Source organism: Sorex fumeus, unplaced genomic scaffold, assembly GCF_029834395.1.
Source record: "Sorex fumeus unplaced genomic scaffold, SorFum_2.1 ptg000020l, whole genome shotgun sequence".
In the NCBI taxonomy this organism is placed as follows: domain Eukaryota; kingdom Metazoa; phylum Chordata; class Mammalia; order Eulipotyphla; family Soricidae; genus Sorex; species Sorex fumeus.
The window spans coordinates 14,809,495-14,831,182 of NW_026606077.1; the positions used below are offsets into that span (position 1 = coordinate 14,809,495).

Consider the following 21,688-nt stretch of genomic DNA (forward strand, 5'->3'; position numbering starts at 1 on the left):
GTCCTTTTCAATTTTTATTTATTTATTTATTTTGGTTTTGGGGCCACATCTGGCAGTGCTCAAGGCTTACTTCTGGTTTGTGCGCTCAGGGATCACTGGAAGCTGGTTCCACTGTGTTGAAGACAAACGTCCTCCCTGCTGTACTGTCACTCTGGCACCTGTAGTTTTTAAAAATAGGAGGCTCCATCAGGGATTCAGCACCCCACTGTCCCCAGTACTGGTGGGAGGGAAGTGGAGCCAGGGTGGAATTAAGGATTCATGCAGGCTGAGCACCCTCCCCGCCCTAGGGTTAGTGTTTAATGGGAGAGAGAAACAAGTTCTGGAGCTGGATTGTGCGCGCATGTGCTTGATGGCGCTTAACTGGGCGCAGGGACCATGAAAGTGGCGAAAGCATATGTGCATTTCATCACCAAAATTGATCAATTGCAGATGATTGGGAGGATGTGGTTTTCCAAGAGGGAGCATAGGAAAAGCCGTAGATAATTGTGGCAACGACACAGTCCAGAGCTGCTAGTTTCACCTGGGGGAGTGAGTCCTGTAGTTAAGGAGTCCGCGCCACCCGCACGACGAGGCTCCCAGCCGCGGTGCTGGGACAGCGCACCTCCGCGGAACCGGCCCCGCCCCGGCCCCGCCCCGATCATTTACCACGCCCCCAACCGGGACGCTCGGCCTCTCGGGCCCGCCCTGGGCACGCCCCCTCCCGTGGCCCTAGTCCACAAGTCACGTACCGCCGATAGCCCCGCCCCCCCACCGGTAGCCCCGCCCCGCCGGCAGCACCACCCCTTCTCGGAAGTCCCGCCCCTCCCCGAGAGCCCCGCCCCGAAGGCCCCGCCCCCGAAAGCCCTGCCCTGCCCTCCCGGCAACCCAGCTCCTCCCCGCTCCTACCCCGCCCCGTCCCGCTCCGCCCCTACCCCGCCCACCCCTGCCCTGCCCGTCCTCACCCCGCCCCTGCCCCGCCCGCCCGCAGCGCGAGCTGGAGGGGTCCGCGCCGTCGGGAACGTGCGCGAGGGCGCGGGCGGCGGGGCTGTGCGCGCGGCCGCCCGCCGATGACTCTGGGCTCGGCTGCTCCGGCCTGAGCGGGCGTGGCCGGCGTCATGCATATGCATGAACGTCATGCATATGCATGGAGCGCGGCGGCTCCATTGTGCCGGGGCGCGGGCGGCGCGATGGCGCGGGCGGCGGGCTGAGCGCGGGCCGGCCGGGCCCAGGTGAGTCCGCGGGGCGCGGGGCGGCGGTCGGACCGGCGGGCCCCGACCTGGCCGCCCGCCTGCGGGCCGGGCGCCCGTCGCCGGCCTTCGTGGGTCTCCCGCGTCCCCGCCTCTGCCCGCGCTGGCCGCTGCTCCCGGGAGGGCCGCGGGGCCGGGGCCGCGCTTGGGGCGCCCTGACCGCCCTCCCGGGGCCGGACGGGCGAGGGGCCGACACCCCGCGCGGGGGGCCTGCGGCCAGGGCCAGGAGGGGAGGGCCCCTGGCGCCCGGGCTAGGCCAGCGCCGGTGAATGACTGACAAGGCCAGGTGTCCACCTGTCTCCCATCCCCCGGTGGCCGCCGCGTACCCATTTCCCACGCCGGAAAACTGAGGCCCCGCGTGGCGCCTGGCCTTGTCAGTGTGTGGGTCCGTGCCTTCCGGGTGAGCCCCAGCACTCACAGTGCCTGTCCCCGTCGTGCCCTCACAGGTGAGTGAGCTGGACTCGGCCCCGCCTGCCCCGCGCCCTCCCGGGACTCTGGGCTCTCCTGCCCCGTCCGTCCGTCCGACAGCGCGACGCGGAGCATCCCGGGCGGGGGTCACTCGCATTGGCCGCTGGAAGGTGCCGGGGAGCTGCCCCTGGAGGAGGTGTAACCCGACACTGCCCGGTGGCAACGCCGCCTGCCCGCCTGCCCGCCCGCCCGGGGCTCGGCTGGCACAGCACAGCACGGCCGCCCGCCCGCCCTGTGCGCAGGACCCGGCAGGAAGCCGCCGCCCACTGGGGAGCTGGAAATGCTTGTGGTCTGACAGCAGAGCACTGGAATTCCCCCAGCACGGTGGGTGCCCACCGGCAGCCTCCACCTGCCCCCCGCCCCGGCTGCCCTGCACCGAGGCCGAGGTCTTCCGCTCTCCCGCCCTTTGTGTCTCCAGCCCCACATCTGGGGTCGGATCGGCCGGTCGCAGGCATTCCGGGAGACAGTTTTATTCTTCTTTTTTATTGTGGGCGGTGCTCAGGAACCACTCCTGGTGGTGCTGGGGGCGGGGGGGAGCCCTATGGGGAGCCGGGATGGAGCCCGGGTTCATTCTGGGCAAGGCAGGTGCCCTTCCTGCGCTTCCGTCTCTGAGCTCCCCCCCTCCCCCGTTTCCCGTCTCTGATCATCGACATGCAACTGTCAGAAGCGGCCGAGGGGCCTTCCCCGGCCTGCCTGGGGCAGCACCTGTAAAACTGCGGAAGGACACGGAGAAGGGCCAGATGTCATCCCCCAGAGACAGCCTCAGCACCCTGCCCCTCATGCCCACGCCCACAGGGTCCCTCGGAGCATGTCAGCCCCATGCCCGCACCTGCTTCCTCCCCACGAGAGCCCCGCGGCTTTGCCCCAAGTCTGTGATTTTGTCATTTCCTGGGCATCTCATTGAGGTGGTCATGCAGCGTGTTGGCTTTGGGGGGCTGACTGTCCGCTCCCTGGTGTCCAGTGCCTGTTGCAGTGGTCCTCCTGCCTCGGAGCAGGCCCTCTGCAGGGAGCACAGCTGGTTTGTCTGTTCTGTGGCTCCCAGACCTGGGGCTGTGATCGGGGCTGGGCTGGAGGCTTGCCCTGCCCGACCTGCTGTCCAGGTGTGCTGTGGCAACATTGGGGCAGTTTGCTTCGTGTCGGAGGAGCCTTGGGCAGGCTCGCTGTCACGCTGCTCCCGTGCCTGAGCAGGGCTTCATCTTTAACCTGAGCATCAGTTCTCTGCTGTCCGCTGCCCCCGTGGGCCTCATGTTCATTGCTGCAGCACCTGGATTTCATGAGCCCTGTACTGACAGGTGCGGGGCAGCAGGCATGGCCTGACTGACTTCCTCCTGCCCTGCTTGCTCAGACCACAGGCCTTCCACCCTTCTTTTCACGGAGCACCTGCTTGATGCTAAGTCCGCGTTTTTCTAGATGCCAAGGATTTTCTTCTTTCTTTTTTTTTTTTTTCAGTTGTGGGGCTCTGCCTGACATTGCTCGGAGCTGGACTGGGCTTTTCCCGGTACAGTGCTCAGGGTCACACTGTGTAGTGCTGGGGAGTGAACTGATCCGAGGACCCTTGTGCTGCATCTGTTCCCACCCAGTCTGCCTGTGGGTTTCCTTAAAGGCTCACCGTTTCCAGGGCTGGGATGTGACTCGTGGTAGAGTGCTCAACCTTCATGGCCCTCGGTCAGTTCCTGCCATTGTCCCCCTGCCAGCCCCCTCTACAAGCAGGGGCCGGAGCGTTTGCACAGTGGGGAGGGCATTTGCCTTACATGCGACCGACCCAGGTTCCATCCCAGCCTCCCACATGGTCTCCTGAGCCTGCCAGGAGTGATCCCTGGGTGCAGAGCCAGGAGTGACCCTGACATTGCTAGATGTGCCCCGGAAGACATGAAAACAAACAAGAGATTCCCTTGTTTCATGTTGGCATGTAGACCTGTGCCCGTGCCGCTTCTCTCCGTGTGCGGTGCGTTTGTGTGGCATTTCAGTCCTTTTGGTTTCGTGCCTGGGGTGCTCACTGCCTCTGTGGGCAGGGCTGTCCTGTCAGTGGTATGTGACATTTGCATCTTTGTCAGAATCAGGTCAGGGCCAGAGGACTAGCACGCAGCCAACCCGCTCTCCGTCCCGGCGTCCCATAGAGTCCTCCGAGCACCACCAGGAGTGATTCCTGAGTAGCCCCTGAGCCAGGAGTAGCCCCTGAGCATCGCCAGGTGTAGCTCAGAAACAAAAAAACAAAACAAACAACGAAAGAAGTCAGGTCAGGGTCTGTAAGCTGCCCTGGCCTCTTGAGTCCCGCATGGGACCTCTGGACATAGTCCGTGGAGCCCGGCTGCAGGCGTGTGCCCTAGGGTTGCTCTGGACCCTGCCTGAGAGAGAGTGGGGGTTTCTGCTGGTGCCCACTCCTCCCTCTGCTCCCCGCACAGCGGTCCTATTTCGCTTCCCGCTCAAGCCTTAGGACCTCCTGGAACTACTTTGCTGGCTGCTCCCTGCTTTCTTGTGGGATCTGATGTGGGGGTGCAGGGGTGAGTAGGCGTTCAGCTGCCCTTTCCTCTCTGAGTCCTCCCTAGCGGGGAACGGGCCAGTGAGGCACACTCCAGAGGTGGAGTCGCCTGGGGTGGGCACTGGGCCCAGTGTGGATGGGCCATCAGCTCACCCCAGTGCAGAGCGGATCTGAGATCGGGTCCCGGCCCACGGCGGCACTGTGAAAGGGTCGTGGTCAGCACGCAGGGAGGTCAGAGTGGGGGCTCCGAGGGCACTGGGGATCAGGGCTCATGCACCACAGAAAGGCTTGTTCTGGAAGCTCAGCACTGAGAGGTGGGTCTGGGAGGGCCTCGCCTCTGCCTCAGTGTCCCCTGTGGATGTGAGAGGAGCCCAGAGGGGAGTTCTGAGGCCTTCCCCCTCACAGGGTGCCTCGCCCATGTGGCCTCCATGGCCTGTGAGCTGCAGGGGTGGAGCACAGCTGTGTGCCGGGGAGGGGGTGCCACGTGGTTTCTGGGGACCCCCGCACAAGGCCCCCCCCCGCCCCTCGCTGCTGAAGTCTACCCTCCTGTTCCTGCAGAACAGCCGAGCCCCGCCGAAGTGCCAGGGCAGCCGCGACCTGCACCCCGTGGACCTGGCCTTTAGGCTGCTCTCAAGCCAATGAACCCCATGAACCCCATGAAACCTGCCCTGCCCCCCACACCACACAGGTGAGCCAGGAGCACCCCCATGGGACGGGAATGCATGGACCCCAATCCGGCTGAATGGGCCCGCCTGCTCCCTTTGCAGTGATGGTCCATTCGCCTACGAGGCGGTGCCGTGGCAGCAGAGCGTCACTCAGCCTGCAGGGTCCCTGTCTGTGGTCACGACCGTGTGGGGAGTGGGCAACGCAGCACCGAACCAGGTGAGAAGTTGATGCAGACTGGAACCCCATGTCAAGCCATGCCTCCCTGCCTCCTGGTCTCTGCTCCCCAGCCTCCCTGCCTCCCGGCTTCTGCTCCCCAGCCTCCCTGCCTCCCAGCCTCTGCTCCCCGGCCTCCCTGCCTCCTGGCCTCTGCTCCCCAGCCTCCCTGCCTCCCGGCCTCTTTGCTTCCTGGCCTCCCTGCCTCCTGGCCTCTGTTTCCTGGCCTCTGCTCCCCGGCCTCTCTGCTCCCTGGCCTTCCTGCCTCCTGGCCTCCCTGCCTCGTGCCTCTGCTCCCCGGCCTCTCTGCTCCTTGGCCTTCCTGCCTCCTGGCCTCTGTCTCCCGGCCTCCCTGCCTCCTGGCCTCTGCTCCCTGGCCTCCCTGCCTCCCAGCCTCTACTCCCCGGACTCCCTGCCTCCCGGCCTCTGCTTCTCGGCCTCCGTTTCCTGGACTCCCTGCCTCCTGGCCTCTGTTTCCCGGCCTCCCTGCCTCCTGGCCTCTGCTCCCTGGCCTCTCTGCTCCCTGGCCTTCCTGCCTCCTGGCCTCTGCTCCCTGGCCTCCCTGCCTCGTGCCTCTGCTCCCCGGCCTCTCTGCTCCCTGGCCTTCTGGCCTCTGTCTCCCGGACTCCCTGCTTCCTGGCCTCTGCTCCCCGGACTCCCTGCCTCCCGGCCTCCGCTTCTCGGCCTCCGTTTCCTGGCCTCCCTGCCTCCCGGCCTCTGCTCCCCGGCCTCCCTGCCTCCCAGCCTCTACTCCTCGGCCTTCCTACCTCCTGGCCTCTGTTCCCCAGCCTCCTGCCTCCTGGCCTCTGCTCCCTGGCCTTCCTGCCTCCCTGCCTCTGCTCCCCAGCCTTTCTGCCATGGGGACTCTGTGGCATGAAGAGGATCTGCTGGAAACCATGTGATGGCCGGTCCCTGTCAGTGCCTCTGTCTCCCTCCTAGGTCTTGGGGAGCACCATGGGCCCTGCAGGGAGCCCCCCCGGCAGCTCCGTGATGCCTGGCATGGCGGGCAGTGGCTCTGCCCTCAGCTCCCCACAGGGCCTCGGACAGCCGACATTTGGTGAGGGGGGCGCCGCCAAGGGCTATGTGCAGCAAGGGGTGTACAGCCGCGGGGGCTACCCGGGGACCACTGGCTTCAGCACCGGGTAAGCTGGACCGCACCCGCCCCCCCCCCCCACCTTGCACCTGCAGCTGTGTGAGTGGGCCTGGGTGTGCGGAGGGGACGGGACTTCCCTGACTGGGCTGAGCCATGGCTCTCCCACAGGTATTCCGGGGGCCCGGGGGGACCTGCGGGCCTGGGCGTCCCCTCGCATGCCGCACGGCCTTCCACGGACTTCACGCAAGCGGCCGCTGCCGCCGCTGTGGCTGCCGCCGCCGCTGCTACGGCCACGGCCACGGCCACAGCCACCGTGGCCGCCCTACAAGAGAAGCAGAGCCAGGAGCTGGGCCAGTATGGAGCGGTGAGGCGGGGCGCGAGTCTGGACCGAAGGGGTCTGCAACGTGCGGGGGAAGGGCTGGTGAAGGGTGGGCTGGGGCGGGGCCTACATCCGGGCACTGGGCCCCTCTCCCCTCCCTAGATGGGGGCCGGGCAGCCGTTCAGTCAGTTCCTGCAGCATGGAGGAGCCCGCGGGCCCGGCGGCCTCAACCCAAGCGGCGTCGGGGGGCTGATGGGCCCTGCAGGCATGAGCCCCGCCCGCGCGGCTGGCATGGCGCCCCTGTATACAGGACAGCGCCTGCCCCAGCACAGCTACCCGGGCCCCCCCCCAGACCCAGCAGCTGCCCCGGCAGGGACTCAAAAGGACCTACTCGAGCGAGGTGAGTGAGCGCCCTGCCCTGGAGGAACCACAAGACCCCGACTCTTGTGCTGGGCCGCCCGCATCTTGTTGCTCCTGTCTGCAGGTGTACCCAGCGCAGCAGTACCTGCCGGGGGGCCAGTACGTGCCTGGGCCTGGACAGCACCCAGCCCCGTCCTCCTACCCGGCTCACAGGCAGTCCCTGCCCACGTCAGGGGCCCCTGGGCTGCACTACAAGGTGAGGGAGGCCTCAGGGAGCTCTCGGTTCTGTACCCCTCCCCCCCCCCCCCAGCACCCGCGTCACTTGTCTGTCCTTTGTGGACACTGTCCCATTCCTGCCGCTTGCCCCGCGGAAGCCCAGCCCTGGCAGGCTGCCGGGCACACCCGGACCGGCGCTGACCCTGGCTCCCAGGATGAGGATCCCTGACTGGGAAGCCAGTGTGCTCCTCTCTGCGCTGGCAAACGTAGAGAGCAAAGGGCAGAAGACGGAGGCCAGTGCTGGGGGAGGGGCTGGGACTGCCCAGTGCCCGTGTCCAGCCCGGCCCGCACCCCTGCTTCTGTCTCTGCAGCCCACAGAGGAGCTCAGCGGGCAGGGTGGCAGCTTCAGCGGGGCCAGCGTCGCCTACGGCCAGCCCAGCCTGAGCGGGGTACGGTGGCTGGCGGGAGGTGCAGGGAGAATGGCCAGGCAGGAGGCCGGGGACCCCTGCCCGGTGCTCTGGGACCACCCCGCATCTTTCTGCCCACCTTCCCTTGGGGGTGGGCCTGAGCAGACTCCCACCCCGACTCTTGTGCCTTGCCTGTGCTCAACCCCACAGCCCCCCACCCCCGTTCCATCCCTGGCTACCCCAGCAACCCCCTGCCATAGGCCCCCGCGGCAGCATCCCCTTCATGTCCACCCATCAGGAAGTCAAGTCTGCATTCCTGCCTGACCTCAAGCCCAGCGTGAGCACCCTACACCCGTCACCTGGTGAGTGCCACCACTTGCAGACTGCCCAGTCTGTGGACCAAGGTCTAGCATGACCCTCCATGGGAAACGCACATTCCCGCCCCACGCCGGGACCTTGGAGCACCGCCCCCCAAGTTCAGGAGACTGATGACCCCCAAGTCCATTCCCGGCTGGGAAGTCCTGATCTGTGAGATGGCAGCAGCTCCTGTGCTGAAAGAGACAAACCAGCAGCACCAGGTCCCCTGGCTCCGCGGGAGGGACCCCGCAGGACACAGGGTGTGGCCCAGAGACAGAGGCCTCCGGGGGCCACCAAGCTGGCCTTGACCCCCTAGCACCTGCTTGGCTACAGCAGGTGGCCTGTCACCTCCTTGGCTTTCCAGACCCCGAGAGCTGCGGAAGCACCTTGTGGCTGATTGGGCTGGAGGTGGGTTCCTGCTGGTGACTGGGGCACCGGCCACTGAACAGGAGACCAGAGGGGCAGAGCCAGGGTCCTGCTGCCCTTGGAGGGTTCGGGTACCCCAGAGTCAGGACACATGCGCCCGCCCCGACCCCGAGTCAGGACACATGCACCCGCTGGAGCTGGCGCCCTGGACCCCTGGCCAAGGCCTGGATGCGGTGCGGGTCCTGGGACGGTGCAGAGCCCCCGCCTCACCTGCGGACCTGCTCCAGGCAGTGGCCCGTGCGACGAGCTGCGGCTCACCTTCCCGGTGCGTGACGGCGTGGTGCTCGAGCCCTTCCGCCTGCAGCACAACCTGGCGGTCAGCAACCACGCCTTCCAGCTGCGGGACTCGGTCTATAAGACGCTGATGCTAAGGTGAGCCGAGCTGCCCCCCACCCCGCCCCGCCCTGCCCCGCCCCGCCCACCGCCCTCTCCACTCGCAGGCCCGACCTGGAGCTGCAGTTCAAGTGCTACCACCACGAGGACCGGCAGATGAACACCAACTGGCCGGCGTCGGTGCAGGTCAGCGTCAACGCCACCCCCCTGACCATCGAGCGCGGCGACAACAAGACCTCCCACAAGCCCCTGCACTTGAAGCACGTGTGCCAGCCGGGCCGCAACACCATCCAGATCACCGTCACGGCGTGCTGCTGCGTGAGTGCCGTGGGCCAGGCAGGGCAAGGGGGTTCAGTGCTGATGGAGGTGGTGCAGCGCCGTCTGGCCTCGCCCTCTCAGCGGGACCGGGTCGCTGGGAAGAGACTCATCTGGAGGGGGCCGGCGGGCGCCGAGGTCATTCCTGGGTAGCAGCAGCCCCAGCCCTGTCCATGGGCCTGCAGGCATTCCTCTGTCAGGCGCGGGATGCTGGGGCTGCCTGGCCTGGCCTGAGCCCTGACTCATGCTCCCTCCGCAGTCCCACCTCTTCGTGCTGCAGCTGGTGCACCGGCCGGCCGTGCGCTCCGTGCTCCAGGGCCTCCTCAAGAAGCGCCTGTTGCCCGCCGAACACTGCATCACCAAGAGTGAGTACCTGCACACAGTGGTGCCAGCTCCCAGGGCCGCGGGACTGGGCGGCCTTCAGTGGTGGCCCTGCTCAGCAGCCCTGGGCTCACAGCTGTCCCCTGACGTCACCAGTTAAGCGGAACTTCAGCAGCGGCACCATCCCCGGCACCCCTGGCCCCAACGGAGAGGACGGTGTGGAGCAGACAGCCATCAAAGTGTCCCTCAAGTGTCCCATCACCTTCCGCAGGATCCAGCTTCCTGCACGAGGCCACGACTGCCGCCACATACAGGTGGGTGCGCAGCGCAGCCCTGCGGGCCCGGAGTGCCAACCCAAGCACTCTACTCTGAGCGCCTGCTGGCGGCTCTGCCGGTCCCTGTTGCTCTGAGAGCTCGTTCCTCCAAGCACGAGGGTTCTTCCGGTTTCAGGGGTCTCGGTTCTAAGAGGCGAGACTGGGGGTCCCAGCTGCTTCCTGCGCCTCCCTGTGTGGACACGCTCAGCCCAGCTCTCTGGCCCGGCTTTAGCCCCGCGGAGCCTGTCTGGGGTGGCGTGGCCCCCCCGCCAGTTGCCTGAGAGCCCAGTGCTGGGGCTTTCCTGTGCTCCACCCCCGGGCCCTCACACTGTCTCCCCTCCGCGCCCTGTACCCCACCCTGTGCCCCTGCACCAGGAGCTGCCAGAGTCCGCAGCCCTCATTTCCATTCTCTACACAGTGCTTTGACCTGGAGTCCTACCTGCAGCTCAACTGTGAGCGGGGGACCTGGAGATGCCCCGTGTGCAAGTGAGTGTCAGGGACGGGGGTCCCGTGTGTGTGTGTGTGTGTGTGTGTGTGTGTGTGAGAGAGAGAGAGAGAGAGAGGGACAGGGGCCCGTGTGTGTGCGTGTGTGTGTGTGTGTGTGCGCGCGTGTGTGCGTGTGTGTGTGTATCAGGGACGGGAAGTCTGTGGGGGTGTGTAGGGATGGGGAGGGGTGTGTATGTGTTTGTGTGAGGGATGGGGGGACCTGTGTATGTGTCAGAGATGGGGGGCTGTGTGTGAGTATGTGTGTGTCAGGAACAGGGGGGCGTGTGTGTGTCTGTGTGTCTGCATCAAGGATGGGGGGAGTCTGTGTGTGTGTGTGTGTGTGTGTGTGTGTGTGTGTGTGAGGAACAGGGGGAGAGTGTGTGTATGAGTGTATCAGGGAGGGGGCCTGCGTGTGTGTGTATCAGGAACAGGGGCAGTGGGGGTATATGTATCAGGGATAGGGGGGCATATATGTGTGTGTCAGGGACGGGGGGAGGGGCGTGTGTGTGTCATGTCCTGTACAGGGTACCCGTGAGTGTGTCAGGCACAGGAGGAGCCCATGTGTGTGTGTCAGGGGTGGGGACCCTGTGTGTGTGTGAGGAATGGGTTCTCGCCTGTTGAAAGGCGTCCTCAGCACCTGTCACACACAGTTCCAAGAAATGCTCTGCCAGGTACTGGGGTTCCGGGCAGAACCTGGCCCAGGGCACCATGTGGGCTCACGCGGGCTGGCACACACTCAGTCCAGGAAGAGCAAGGCCCCAAGCCCGTCCCTTTGTCCTCTGCAGCAAGACAGCGCTGCTGGAGGGCCTAGAGGTGGACCAGTACATGCTGGGCATCCTGATCTACATTCAGAAGTGAGTGTCCCCTTCCCGCCACAGACCCCGGCCCAACCAGCCGTGTCCTTGCTGGGGCACCACAGAAGAGCCTGAGCGCCCTGTCCATCCTGCCAGTGTGTCTTAGGACACCGTGTACACGAGGACGTGGGAATGTGCTGGCTGGCTGTGAGCGTTTGTTTGATTTTGGTGTTTGGGCCACACCTGATGGTACTCAGGGATGAGTCCTATTTCTGTGCCCAGGAATCCTTCCTGGAGGGTGCTTGGCAGACCCTGTGGGGAATCAAAGCGGGTCGGCGGGTGCACAAGAAGCCCCTTGCCCGCTTTCCCATCTCTCTGGTGGGCTCTGAGCGTCTACGTGGTGCTGCCGGGTGCTGAGCCTGCTCTGTCCACGCAGCTCTGACTATGAGGAGGTCACCATCGACCCCACATGCAGCTGGAGGCCGGTGCCCGTGAAGCCCGAGCTGCACGTCAAGGAGGAGGCGGACGGGCCAGTGCTGAAGCGCTGCCGCACCGTGAGCCCGGCCCACGTGCTGCTGCCCAGCGTGATGGACATGATCGCTGCCCTGGGCCCCGGGGCCGCCCCTTTTGCCCCCCTGCAGCCACCCCCTGCCCCGGCCCCCGGCGACTACTCAAGCCAGGGTGAGCAAGCGAGCACTGAGCCACGACCCTGTGCAGTGTGGCGGAGAGCGGGCTGAGGGTGCCCTGGGACCCCATGCGTGTGCAGCTGCAGGACCCTTGCCTGGACCTACCTGTCCTGCTTCAGGTTCCGGCTTCCTGGGCCCCGGCCCCTTCCCCGACTCCTTCCTGCCCACCACACCTGGCACCCCGACGCTTCCTGACTTCGTCCCCGGACCACCCCCCATCTCCTACCAGTCTGACATTCCCAGCAGCCTCCTGGCACCAGACAAGCCCACCCCCTGCGTCCCCGGCCAGGTGAGTGCCCAGCCCAGGGGCCGGCCCCAGGGTGTGGTGGGGCGGCTGTACCAGGCTCTCCTTCCCCCCTCAGATGGTACCAGCAGGGCATCTGGACACAGCCCACAACCCTGGGCCGCCAGGACTCCACACCCCCAGCCTCGGCGCCCCCCCGGGACCCCAGCTGCACCACCCAGACCCTTCCCCGACCTCCCGGCAACCCCTGCGCCAAGTGAGCTCCGGTCCAGCTGGCGAGCTGACCTTTAACCCTGCCACGGGTGTAATGGGGCCCCCCATGCCTGGTGGCGGGGAGGCCCCGGAACCAGCCCTGGACGTGAGTGCAGACCCCGGGTGCCAAGACGTTTGGGGGCTGGTCAGTCAGTGTCCACGGGCTTCTGAGGAGCCACGCTGGCCCTGAGATGTAGTGAGCAGCAGGGGTTAGGCGATGGCTGCCCTTGGGCAACGAGTGGGGGTGGGGGGCATGTCCCCGTGCCCAGCACCAGACTCTCAGGTGGCCCGTGGCATGTGGTTCTGGAGACCGCGACCAAGGGTCTGGGCCGACCTGATGCAGGTGGCCTGTGAGCCTCCCTGGCCTCTGAGACGGAGGCCACTGCCCCTTGAGTGTCCCACAGGACACTCCCACGAGGCAGCGGGCATTTCCCGGGTTCCCCCGGCTCTGCTGAGGCCCTGACCCCCCTCCCGGGACCGCTGGGCCAGCCAAGGGGCGGAGGGGGCTGGGAGCTGCAGCCCTGCGACGCCCAGCCTGGCCCCGACCCTGTGCCCGCCTGCAGCTGCTGCCAGAGCTGAGCAACCCTGACGAGCTTCTGCCCTACCTGGGCCCGGCCGACCTGCCCAGCAGCAGCAGCGACGAGCTGCTCGCCCTGTTCGAGAGCAGCTGAGCCGCAGCGCCCGCCCCGCCCCGCGCCCACAGCGACCCCGTCTGGCCACTCTTGCTTGCTCCCACTGGCCATGTCATGTCGTGTCCACCCTTGTGTTCCGGCTCTTTCGGGACCCACAGGTCTGCAGCAGGGCGGGTGCTGTGTCTGGCGCGGGCCCGCAGTGGGGGTTCCTCCTCCCGCCCCCGCCCCAGGTGGAGGCCGGGGGTGGACACTGAAGCACAATGGACGTGTAAGGAGACACTGCTGCCCCCCAAGGCTGGCCCACGTGTCCAGCTCCCTGCCCCCTGCTCCCGGGAAAGTGAGCACTTAGCCCTGTTGTGTTTTTAAAGCCCCAGACCACACACACCCGCCCCTCCTTCCACCAGCCCGTGCCCTGGGGAGGAGCCTTGCACCACTGGCTCAGCGCCCAGCGTCCGTCTGTGCCGTCTATTAAAGGTCTCCCTCCCGGTGGCCCTGCCTTCTCCTTCGTCCTCCGCCCTGAGCCAGCTGGGCGGGGCTCCGAGTTCATCCAGCCTCGGCTCGGCTAGTCCCACCCAGGGCTGCATTTTCTTTGTCCCTGGAATTTTCCAACTTGGCTTCCACCAGAGAGCTATTTGGTGACGTGTCACGGGTCTGGTGACACATTTACCTCTGTGTCACCGTCACGGGGGTGCCTTGCAGGCTGGCAGTGTCCCTGCCTGGGGGTCGGGTTGTCTGAGCCCCGTGGTCAGTGGGTTGGGGGTGTGTATTGGGCCGTACCTTGGGTGGTGCCGGCAGCTGGTAGCTTTGGCCCTGGGGCTGCCATGGTGCACACCCTCGCCCTCCAGGAAACCGGCTGCAGCTTTTCTGAGCTGAGCTGCGCACTTGCAGCAGGATGGGGGCCAGGAGTATGGACAGGCCTGGCGGGTTGCCTCCCGCATCTACAGCCATCCTGGGTGGAGTGCGAGGGTGCGGCCTTTCTTGGGGTGGGGAGGCAGGCTGGGGCCTGCGCGCTGGCCAGGAGCTGGCTGAGTGAGGATCCTTGTGTCTCCAGCACCTTCCAAGTTTGGCTGCAGTGCGGACGAGCCAACGGCTGCCAGCTACTCTCAGACCCCTGGCATCAAAAGACAGTGACAAAGGGCAGAGCCCAGACACCTGACGCAATGTGGGCTGGAGCCTGGGGCCATGTGCATACAGAGGATTGGCCACCTGTCCTGGGCATCATGACCTGCAGAGACAGATTGAGGCCTAGAGAACACTTGGCAGTAGGTAGTGCCAGGGGTCCACCCTGCGGTCAGGCGTGCTTGTTCAAGTGATAAAGCAGAGGGGTTGGAGACAGGACAGGGGGCACACAGGTGACCGGGTTCGATTCCCAGCATCACATACAGTTCCTTAAGGAACCGAGTGTGGCCCCCACCCCACAAAAGACATGAAGCAGAAGAATCAGTTCGCAGCTGTTCTGCGGAGACCCAGGGCCGGCTTAGAAACTGTCAAACTGTCAGTGTGTCTGTGACCTCCTGACCCTCAGAGCAAACAGCGAGGGAGGTGCGGGGTAACTCAGCAGTGATTGGGGCAGCCTCCAATTGTGGAGGTCAAGCCTGGGCCCCATATACTCTGGCCCCCAGCCCTCTGAGCCATCCGCTGGCCCCAGAATGTTTGTTCAGTTTTGTTTTTGGCCCACTTGCAGCATGCAAATTGAATTTGGGTGGTTTGAGCCCTTTCAGCAACCCCCAGCCTGGAAGACACACAGTACGCATGGAATAGTGGCCAGGGTCATGTGGCAGTTTCCACAGAACACCTTCCCCACCACAACAGAGGGCCCTAATGAAACCAGAAGGTTGGTTGGCAGATCTGTGGAAATTCAGGAACACTCTAATGACCAGAGTCAAGGAAGCAAATGTAGCTGTGATTTGAGACCATGTATTGACACAGGCTGCGTGCGAAAGCAACTTTGGGAAACGTACCAGAGTGGCGAGAATATGGGGGTAAGGCGCTCGCAGGTTCAACTCCTGGCACCACAGATGGTTCCCCAAGCCCTGCCAGGACTGATCCCTGAGCATCATCACCAGGTGTGGCCCAAAGCATCCTCCCAAAAAAAGAGCTGTAAGAGATCTGGAGGCTGAGGAGATGACCCATGGTTTTATAACATAACATCCCAGTTGGATCCCCAGTACCATAGGTCCCCCCTATTTACAGGATGACCCCAAAAATTTTTTTGAAAGGGGAGGTCTGGAGTCCAGCAGGTAGTGTGCTTGCCTTGCACAGATGGCCTGGCCTGGGTCCCCCGAGCCCCACCAGGAGTGATCCCTGAGCACAGAGCCAGGAGTAACCCTGAGCCTCATTAGGCATGGCCCCCCCAAAAACAAAAATGTAAAATTACAGGGACCAGAGCAATAGTGCAGCTGATAAGGCACTTGCCATGCGCGCTGTTAACCCCAGTTCGATCCTAGCATCCCATACGGTCCCCCAAGCACTGCCAGGAGTGATCCCTGAGTGTTGCCAAGTGTGGCCCAAACAACAAAGAGAAGAAATCTTCTGGGCCAGGAAAAGGGCCGAGCCTGCAGGCAGAAGACTCAGGTTCTATTCCTGGCACCTCACGATCCCTCAAACCCTGCTGAGAGCAACTCCTGAGCACTGTTTAGTACAGCCCCAAAACTTTAAAAAATTATTTTATTCTTCCTTTGCCATCCCAGGCCCTGAGCTAGCCCCTGTCTGAAGTTCGGTGCCAGAACCCAGAGGCTGTGGGGCTCCGTGTGCTTGCCCAGCAGACCCCGGTGGCCCTGCACGAGCTGAGGCTGGACAGCTCTGCAGTCAGTGCTCCCAGTGGTCCCGGGGGCTGCGCTGGGGGAAAACACCTCTCCTGGTAAGCGGCTCAGCTGTGGGCCCCTCATGCCCTCCTCCCTGCAGGGTTGATGGCTGGAGCAGTGGGGGAAGCTCAGTGAGCGTGGGCACCAGCAGGGCACACAGGCTGCCCGCACCACCCCCAGGAATGGCCTCTGAGCACTGCTGGGCATGCTTCAGGCCCAGGGAGGCAGTGCCCAGTAGTACCAGCTATGGGGGGGAGGCACCAGCTCCTCTGTGGGGCTGGAATGGGGACCCTGGGATCCCCGTCAGGAGTAGCAGGGCCCCTGCAGGGCAGAAACGCAGCCCCTAGGAACTCTAGAGCTTCTCAGAACTGCCTGGCCGTGCCTGTGTGGCCCAGGCTCTCTGGGTGCACCCAACAGCTAGCGGGTCTCCCCATCTGCTGCTCCTTCACGTGCTGCAACTCAGCTGGGCAGGCCTCCCTCACAGACTCCCTGAGCTCCACTCAAGGGTCAGGATATGGGCAGGGGTAGGTCTAGGGTGGGACCAGGATTCTAGTTAGGATTAGGGTAGGGTTAAGGTAGGGTTAATGTTAGGGTTAGTTGGGTAGCATTGGGGTTAATGTTAGGGTTAGGGGTTAGGGAGGGGGCGAGGGTTTGGCTGCACTAAGTGTTAGGGTTAGTTGGGTCGAGGGTAGCATTAGGATCAGGGTTAGGATAGATTAAAAGTAGGGTTAGAGTCAGGGGAGGTGAAAGGGTGGGTTTAGTGAGTTTCTCAAGCCTCTTGTACCTCCCTTGGACTCCAGCAGGCCCAGGTGACATTTTGGGCTGTTTAATGTCTCTCTGTCCCCTGACCATCTGGTGAATCAAGGCCTTCTTGGTGCTCCCCAAGTCAGCCTGAGGTAAAGGGTAATACTCCCAGTCTGTCTCCAGTCTAGAGGATGATGGTTTGTCACTAAAGGCCATGCGGGGTTGGTACCAAGGTGGTTTATGGAGTGAATGTGATAACTGAAGTGGACACAGGCAGTGGCTCTGAAGAGGACTGTCCTCAGGGGGCCACAGAGACAGGACATGGGTAGGGCTCTTCCCTGGCACTGTATAAACCCCCCTGATCCCACCAGGAGTTATCTTTAAGCACAGAGCCAAGCGTAAGTCCTGAGCACTGCCAGGTGTGACCCACAAATCAAACAACAACCAAAAAGTGCATACACAAAATTTAAAACTACCCCAGAGAATGGGAGTATTTGCAGATCACATGCCTGATAAATTATGAATATTTAGAATATGTACAAATAGTTCTTGAATTCAACAAAAAAGCAATTTGAAAATGAGAAAAGAGGAGCCGAAGAGTTAGCACAGTGGGTAAGGCACCTGCTCTGCATGCAGCCAGCCCGGGTTTGAGCCCCAGCATTTCCTATGCTGAGCACTGCCAGGAGTGACTCCTGAGTGCAGAGCCAGGAATAACCCCTGAGCATTGCCAAGTATGACCCATAAAAACTAAAAATGAGCAAAAGGAGGTGAACAGAAATGTCTTTCAAGGAAATTGACAAATAGTTTAAAGTACAAGATGTTCACATCGCTAATCAATAAGACATGCAAACCAAGGGTCAGGTTCAATCCCCAGCCCCCAGGAGTTATTCTTGAACCCAGAGTCAGGAGAAAGTCCTGAGCACCACTAGGTGTGACCCCAAAAAAACAAAAACAAAGACAATGCAAATCAAAACTGTAGTGCTCTGATTATGAAAAGCACCCAACGGGGGTACAGTGCCACCCAGCAGACCAACCTGTACAGCACCAGCCTTCAGACTTCCTGATACCCCCAAAAGTGCAGCTGTACCTCTGGCCAGACCCCAACAACTTGGGACCAAGTTTCCCGAGAAATTAAATGGCCAAAAATTAGGTATGTGGTAGCCACACCCACAAACCACCTCAGCCACACAAGCTCATTTATTGGCCTTGTTTCAGAGACCCATAAATAAATCTCGAAAGAGATCAAAATCAAGCCATTTTAGCGCATTAATGGTCATGATTCAGAGACTCAAAAATGAATCTCAGAGGAGAGCAGCACACTGCAGAGACGCCTAAAGACTCCAAATATTTAAAAAAATTTTAGAATTCCAGGAGTGCACTTTTGCTGCTGCACAACATCTCATAATATTCATAGCAAGCAATAAAAAATAAATTATCTAGCATCTGCCTGTGGGGCAAGCTTGGGTGATGGTGGGAAAATTCAAAATAATGGTGGTGGGAAGGTGCAATAGTGGTGGGACTGGTGTTGAAATGTTGACTGTACACAATTATTGTGAACAACTTTATGAAAATAAAATTTAAATTTTTTTTTAAAAAGTGCCCAGGGACTGGAGTGACAGCACAGTGGGTAGGGTGTTTGCCTTGCATGTGGCTTACCCAAGTAAGCCAATTCCCAACATCTCATATGGTTCCCCAAGCACTGCCAGGAGTAATTTCTGAGTGCAAGAGCCAGAAATAACCCCTGTGCATCGCCAGGCACCTCATATAGTCCTCCAAGCCCCACTAGGCGTGATCCCTGAGCTCAGAGCCAGGAGCATGCCCTGACCACTGTTAGGGTTGGCTGGGGTCACTCCTAAGCAAACAAACACCCCCCAAACCAAAAGCAAGTGGATTTAATGGTATGTAAACTTGACCTCAATAAAACTATGCATACCTAGGGGCTGGAGCAATAGCACAGCGGGTAGGGCACTTGCCTTGCACGCGGCCAACCTGGGTTCAATTCCCAGCATCCTATATGGTCCCCCGAGCACTGCAAGGAGTAATTCCTGAGTGCATGAGTCAGGAGTAACCCCTGTGCAATGCCGGATGTGACCCAAAAAGAAAAAAATGCATACCTAAAATTAATGAAAGAAAAATATATCACTGTCTAGGAACCGAGTGATAGCATAGCGGGGAGGGCGTTTATCTTGCACATGGCAGATTCAGGTTCAATCCCCGGCACACCATACGATCTCTGGATCACCACCAGAAGTAATTCCTGATTGCAGAGCCAGGGTGTGGCCTCAAAACAAACACACAGAAATCACTATTTTCAGACTCAGGTGCAGTGAGTAATCAGAGTAGCTGCTCATGTCAGCCTTTGGCCACTGTCAGTGGGTCACAGAGCCACATCCTCATCCTGTCCCCCTCAAGCTGGTTCTCCTCCTCCCCCCAGGTCCCAGGGCATCCTGAATGTGTGCAGCCATTCCTCACACGTGCAGATGTGCCCTAAGCCGCACACACATGCTTCCAGGTTCGTGCAGTTACTCAGGATGCTGTGGGTGCCTGCTGAGATTTTGGTTATTATGCACAAGTTTTCTTTTTATTTTATTTTTGTTTCCTGGGGGTGCTGAGGATTTATTCCTTCTGAGCTCAGGCTTCTGGTGACCTTGGGGGACCACATATAATGCTGGGACCGAACCCAGGATAGCTGTATTCTAGGCAAGTGCCTTGTTCTTTGTCCTATGGCTCTGGTCCTCCCTTCCTCCCCGCCCCCCCCCCCCCCCAACTTGTGGCTCTGTGCTCAGGGATCACTCCTGGCAAGATTCAGGAGACCATATGGATGTGGCGATAGGCATTGAATTCAGGTCAGTTGTGTGCAAGGTCTTGCCCCTATATATGTCCCTGGCCCCTGCCCACCTTGCCCGTCCTGCTGGAAGTACCTCTGGACTGCCATTCTGAGCCACAGCCAATGGAAGGGTCTAGTTTGGGGCTGCAGGGACTCCTGCAGGAGTGAGATAGGCTGTCGCAGCACCAGCAACCATCAAAGGTGTCCACTGGGTTTTTTAGTCCCAGGGGGCAGCGTGGGGAGCACGGCTGTGTGCGGTGGGGGAGCGAGAGAAGCAGAGCTCTGAACTGTGGGCAGGAAGACCCACTGCAGGGAGATGCTAAACTAGGGAATGCAGAAGCAATGGGGAGGGCACTGCCAGCAGGACCTGGGTAGGCGCAGAGGGGAGGGTGAGGAGGGAGAGATCGGCTCCTGTCCTGCCGCTGACTGCGGCTGGAGAAGCCACCTTCTTTCTCTTGGGGACACGAGCAGCATAGCTGGTGGTGCTCAGGGATCACTCCCAGTGGGACTGCAGTGGGGGGGGGGCCCTATGGGGGTCAGTGAGTGGACTGAGGTTAGCTGTGTGTAAAACAATGACATTATCCACAGTCTCTTCTCGTCAGCTACATACCCCCGCCCCGTTGCTTTTTTTTTTTTTTTGCTTTGGATTTGTTCCTAGCAATGCTCAAAGGACCATGTGGTGGCAGAGATGGAACCTGGGGCTCCCACAGGCAAAGGCTGCAACCCAGCTGCCCAGGTCTCCCCTGGCCTGAATTCCTGTACTGATGACCATCCAGAGGCTGTGGGCCCTGCTGAAGCCTGGCAGCCAGGTGTTCCGCAATTAGTGGCCCACTGGGGCATCATCCAGAGCTGACCTCCTGATGGCCATCTGTTACCCAATGTAGGCAATCACTCTGCATTTTCTTTCTTCCTTTCTTCTTTTCCACGTTTGCTTTGGGGCCACATCCAGCAGTGCACAGAACTTATTCCTGGCTCTAGCTCAGGGGTCATTCCTGGTGGTTCTTGGGGGACCATATGGGGTGACAGAGATCAAACCTGACTCGGCTGCATACAAGGCAAACAACTTACCCACTGTGCTCTTGCTCCAGCCCCTTCTTCCCTCTTTCCCTCTCTCCCCCTCGTCTTTCTTTTTTCCTTCCTACCGTCCTTCTTTCTTTCCTTTGCTTTCTTTCTCCCCCCCTCCCCCGCTCTCTCTTTGTTTTATTTTGGGGCCACACCCAGCAGTGCTCAGGGCTTACTCCTGGCTCTCTACTCAGGGATCCCTCCTGGAGTGTCTCAGGGGACCATAAGGGGTGCCAGTTTTGAAATTTGAGTTGTCCACATGCAAGGCAAGTGCCCTACCTGTTGTAGTATTGCTCCAGACTCCCCCCGTGCACTTTTCGATGCAGCAGAATATTTGACACGGATCAGACTTGGTGACTGTGACAGCTTCCCAGAGCAGAGTCCCGAGGGCACTGGGCTGGCCAGGAGAGGGCTCGGAGCTGCTGCAAAGGGGAGAGGAGAACAAGACACTGAGTGTGGAAGGAGCAAGGTCAGCCCTTGAGTCTGAAAAGCTGGTCACTGGAAAACTTTGGATGGGGGTATGGTGCCGCCAACAGGTCAACCTGTACCTGCGGGGCGAGTGCATCAGCAGCCTGATGTTACCTTTAGGCTTCCTGATACCCCCAAATTGCCACTGTGCCTTTGGCCTTTTCCCAACAACTTGGGAACAAGTTTACCCAGAAATTAAATGGCCAAGAGTTAGGTATGGGGGAGTCATACCCACAAACCTCCTCCGGCTCAGCTATACAAGCCCACTCAGAGTTGGGATGGGCTACCTCCCCCACTTCCCAATACACATGGAAGAACTGGCAGTCACCCCCATAACCAACTCCAGCGCCACCCTTTAAGCTCTATTATTGCCTTACCTCATTTCATTTCATTTCATTTTCATTTCATCATCCTGTTATTCGTCGATTGCCTTGAGCAGGCCCCAGTAACGTCTCTTTCATCCTAGCCCTGAGATTATATTCAAGGCTCTTTAGGAGAATGAGACCCATCATTGTTACTGGTATTTGGCATATTTGGTAGGCCACGGGGAGTTTGCCAGACTCTGCCCTGTGGGAAGGCTACATTCGATAGCCTGCAAGTTTGTCCAAAGTAGGAATGAGACAATAAGATGTCATAAAAAAAGTTCTGATAAGATGTCGCGCGGCCGCAAATGCGGCCGCGCGGTTCTGGGATCTCGATAGTATAGTCTCTGAGTCTTGGCCGCTGATGGGATTACACGGCGCCAGGGGGCCAGGTGGTGGGTGTGACCCCCGCCTACTGGAATTTGGAGGATCTGGGTGGAAGATGCTCGACTCCAATTCGAGTAGGCTTGGAGGTCTCGGCTCCGGAACCCGCGTGGCTTTGTCCCTCTGCCAGTACCTTCATGTGTGCGGAGAGCGGTCTCAGCATGGTGGCGGCTGGTCTTGGAGGTCTTCGGCTGCCGGAGCCTTACCTCAGAGAGCCCTAAATAAATCTCGAAAGAGATCAAAAGCCACAGTTAAGCTCAGACCCATACATGGCTGAACAGTTCAGAATAAACTGGAGGGCGCGGGTTGGCCTGTGCCCACCCAAGCAGAGTCTCCAGCAGCCACTTGCTTCCACAGTCCAAAATTGCCACCATACCCCAAGCGTGACTCCACCATCTCAGGATGGACTTCACCAAGATATAGTCTGCTG

General features: G+C 61.2%; 1 protein-coding gene across 1 annotated transcript; it reads left to right on the forward strand.

Annotated features, from left to right (window-relative positions):
* The first annotated feature begins 1,891 nt into the window (after window positions 1-1,891).
* On the forward strand, window positions 1,892-13,096 carry ZMIZ2 (zinc finger MIZ-type containing 2). Its single transcript, XM_056113441.1, is given in 20 exon segments — window positions 1,892-2,018; window positions 4,732-4,861; window positions 4,941-5,055; window positions 5,992-6,194; window positions 6,314-6,509; window positions 6,627-6,806; window positions 6,808-6,864; window positions 6,949-7,080; window positions 7,412-7,489; window positions 7,746-7,809; window positions 8,458-8,602; window positions 8,671-8,881; window positions 9,138-9,243; window positions 9,356-9,513; window positions 9,932-9,999; window positions 10,785-10,853; window positions 11,230-11,474; window positions 11,599-11,768; window positions 11,842-12,081; window positions 12,539-13,096. Coding segments are annotated over 19 exon segments (2,595 nt in total). The 5' UTR covers window positions 1,892-2,018; window positions 4,732-4,811; the 3' UTR covers window positions 12,647-13,096.
* Window positions 13,097-21,688: the final 8,592 nt, after the last annotated feature.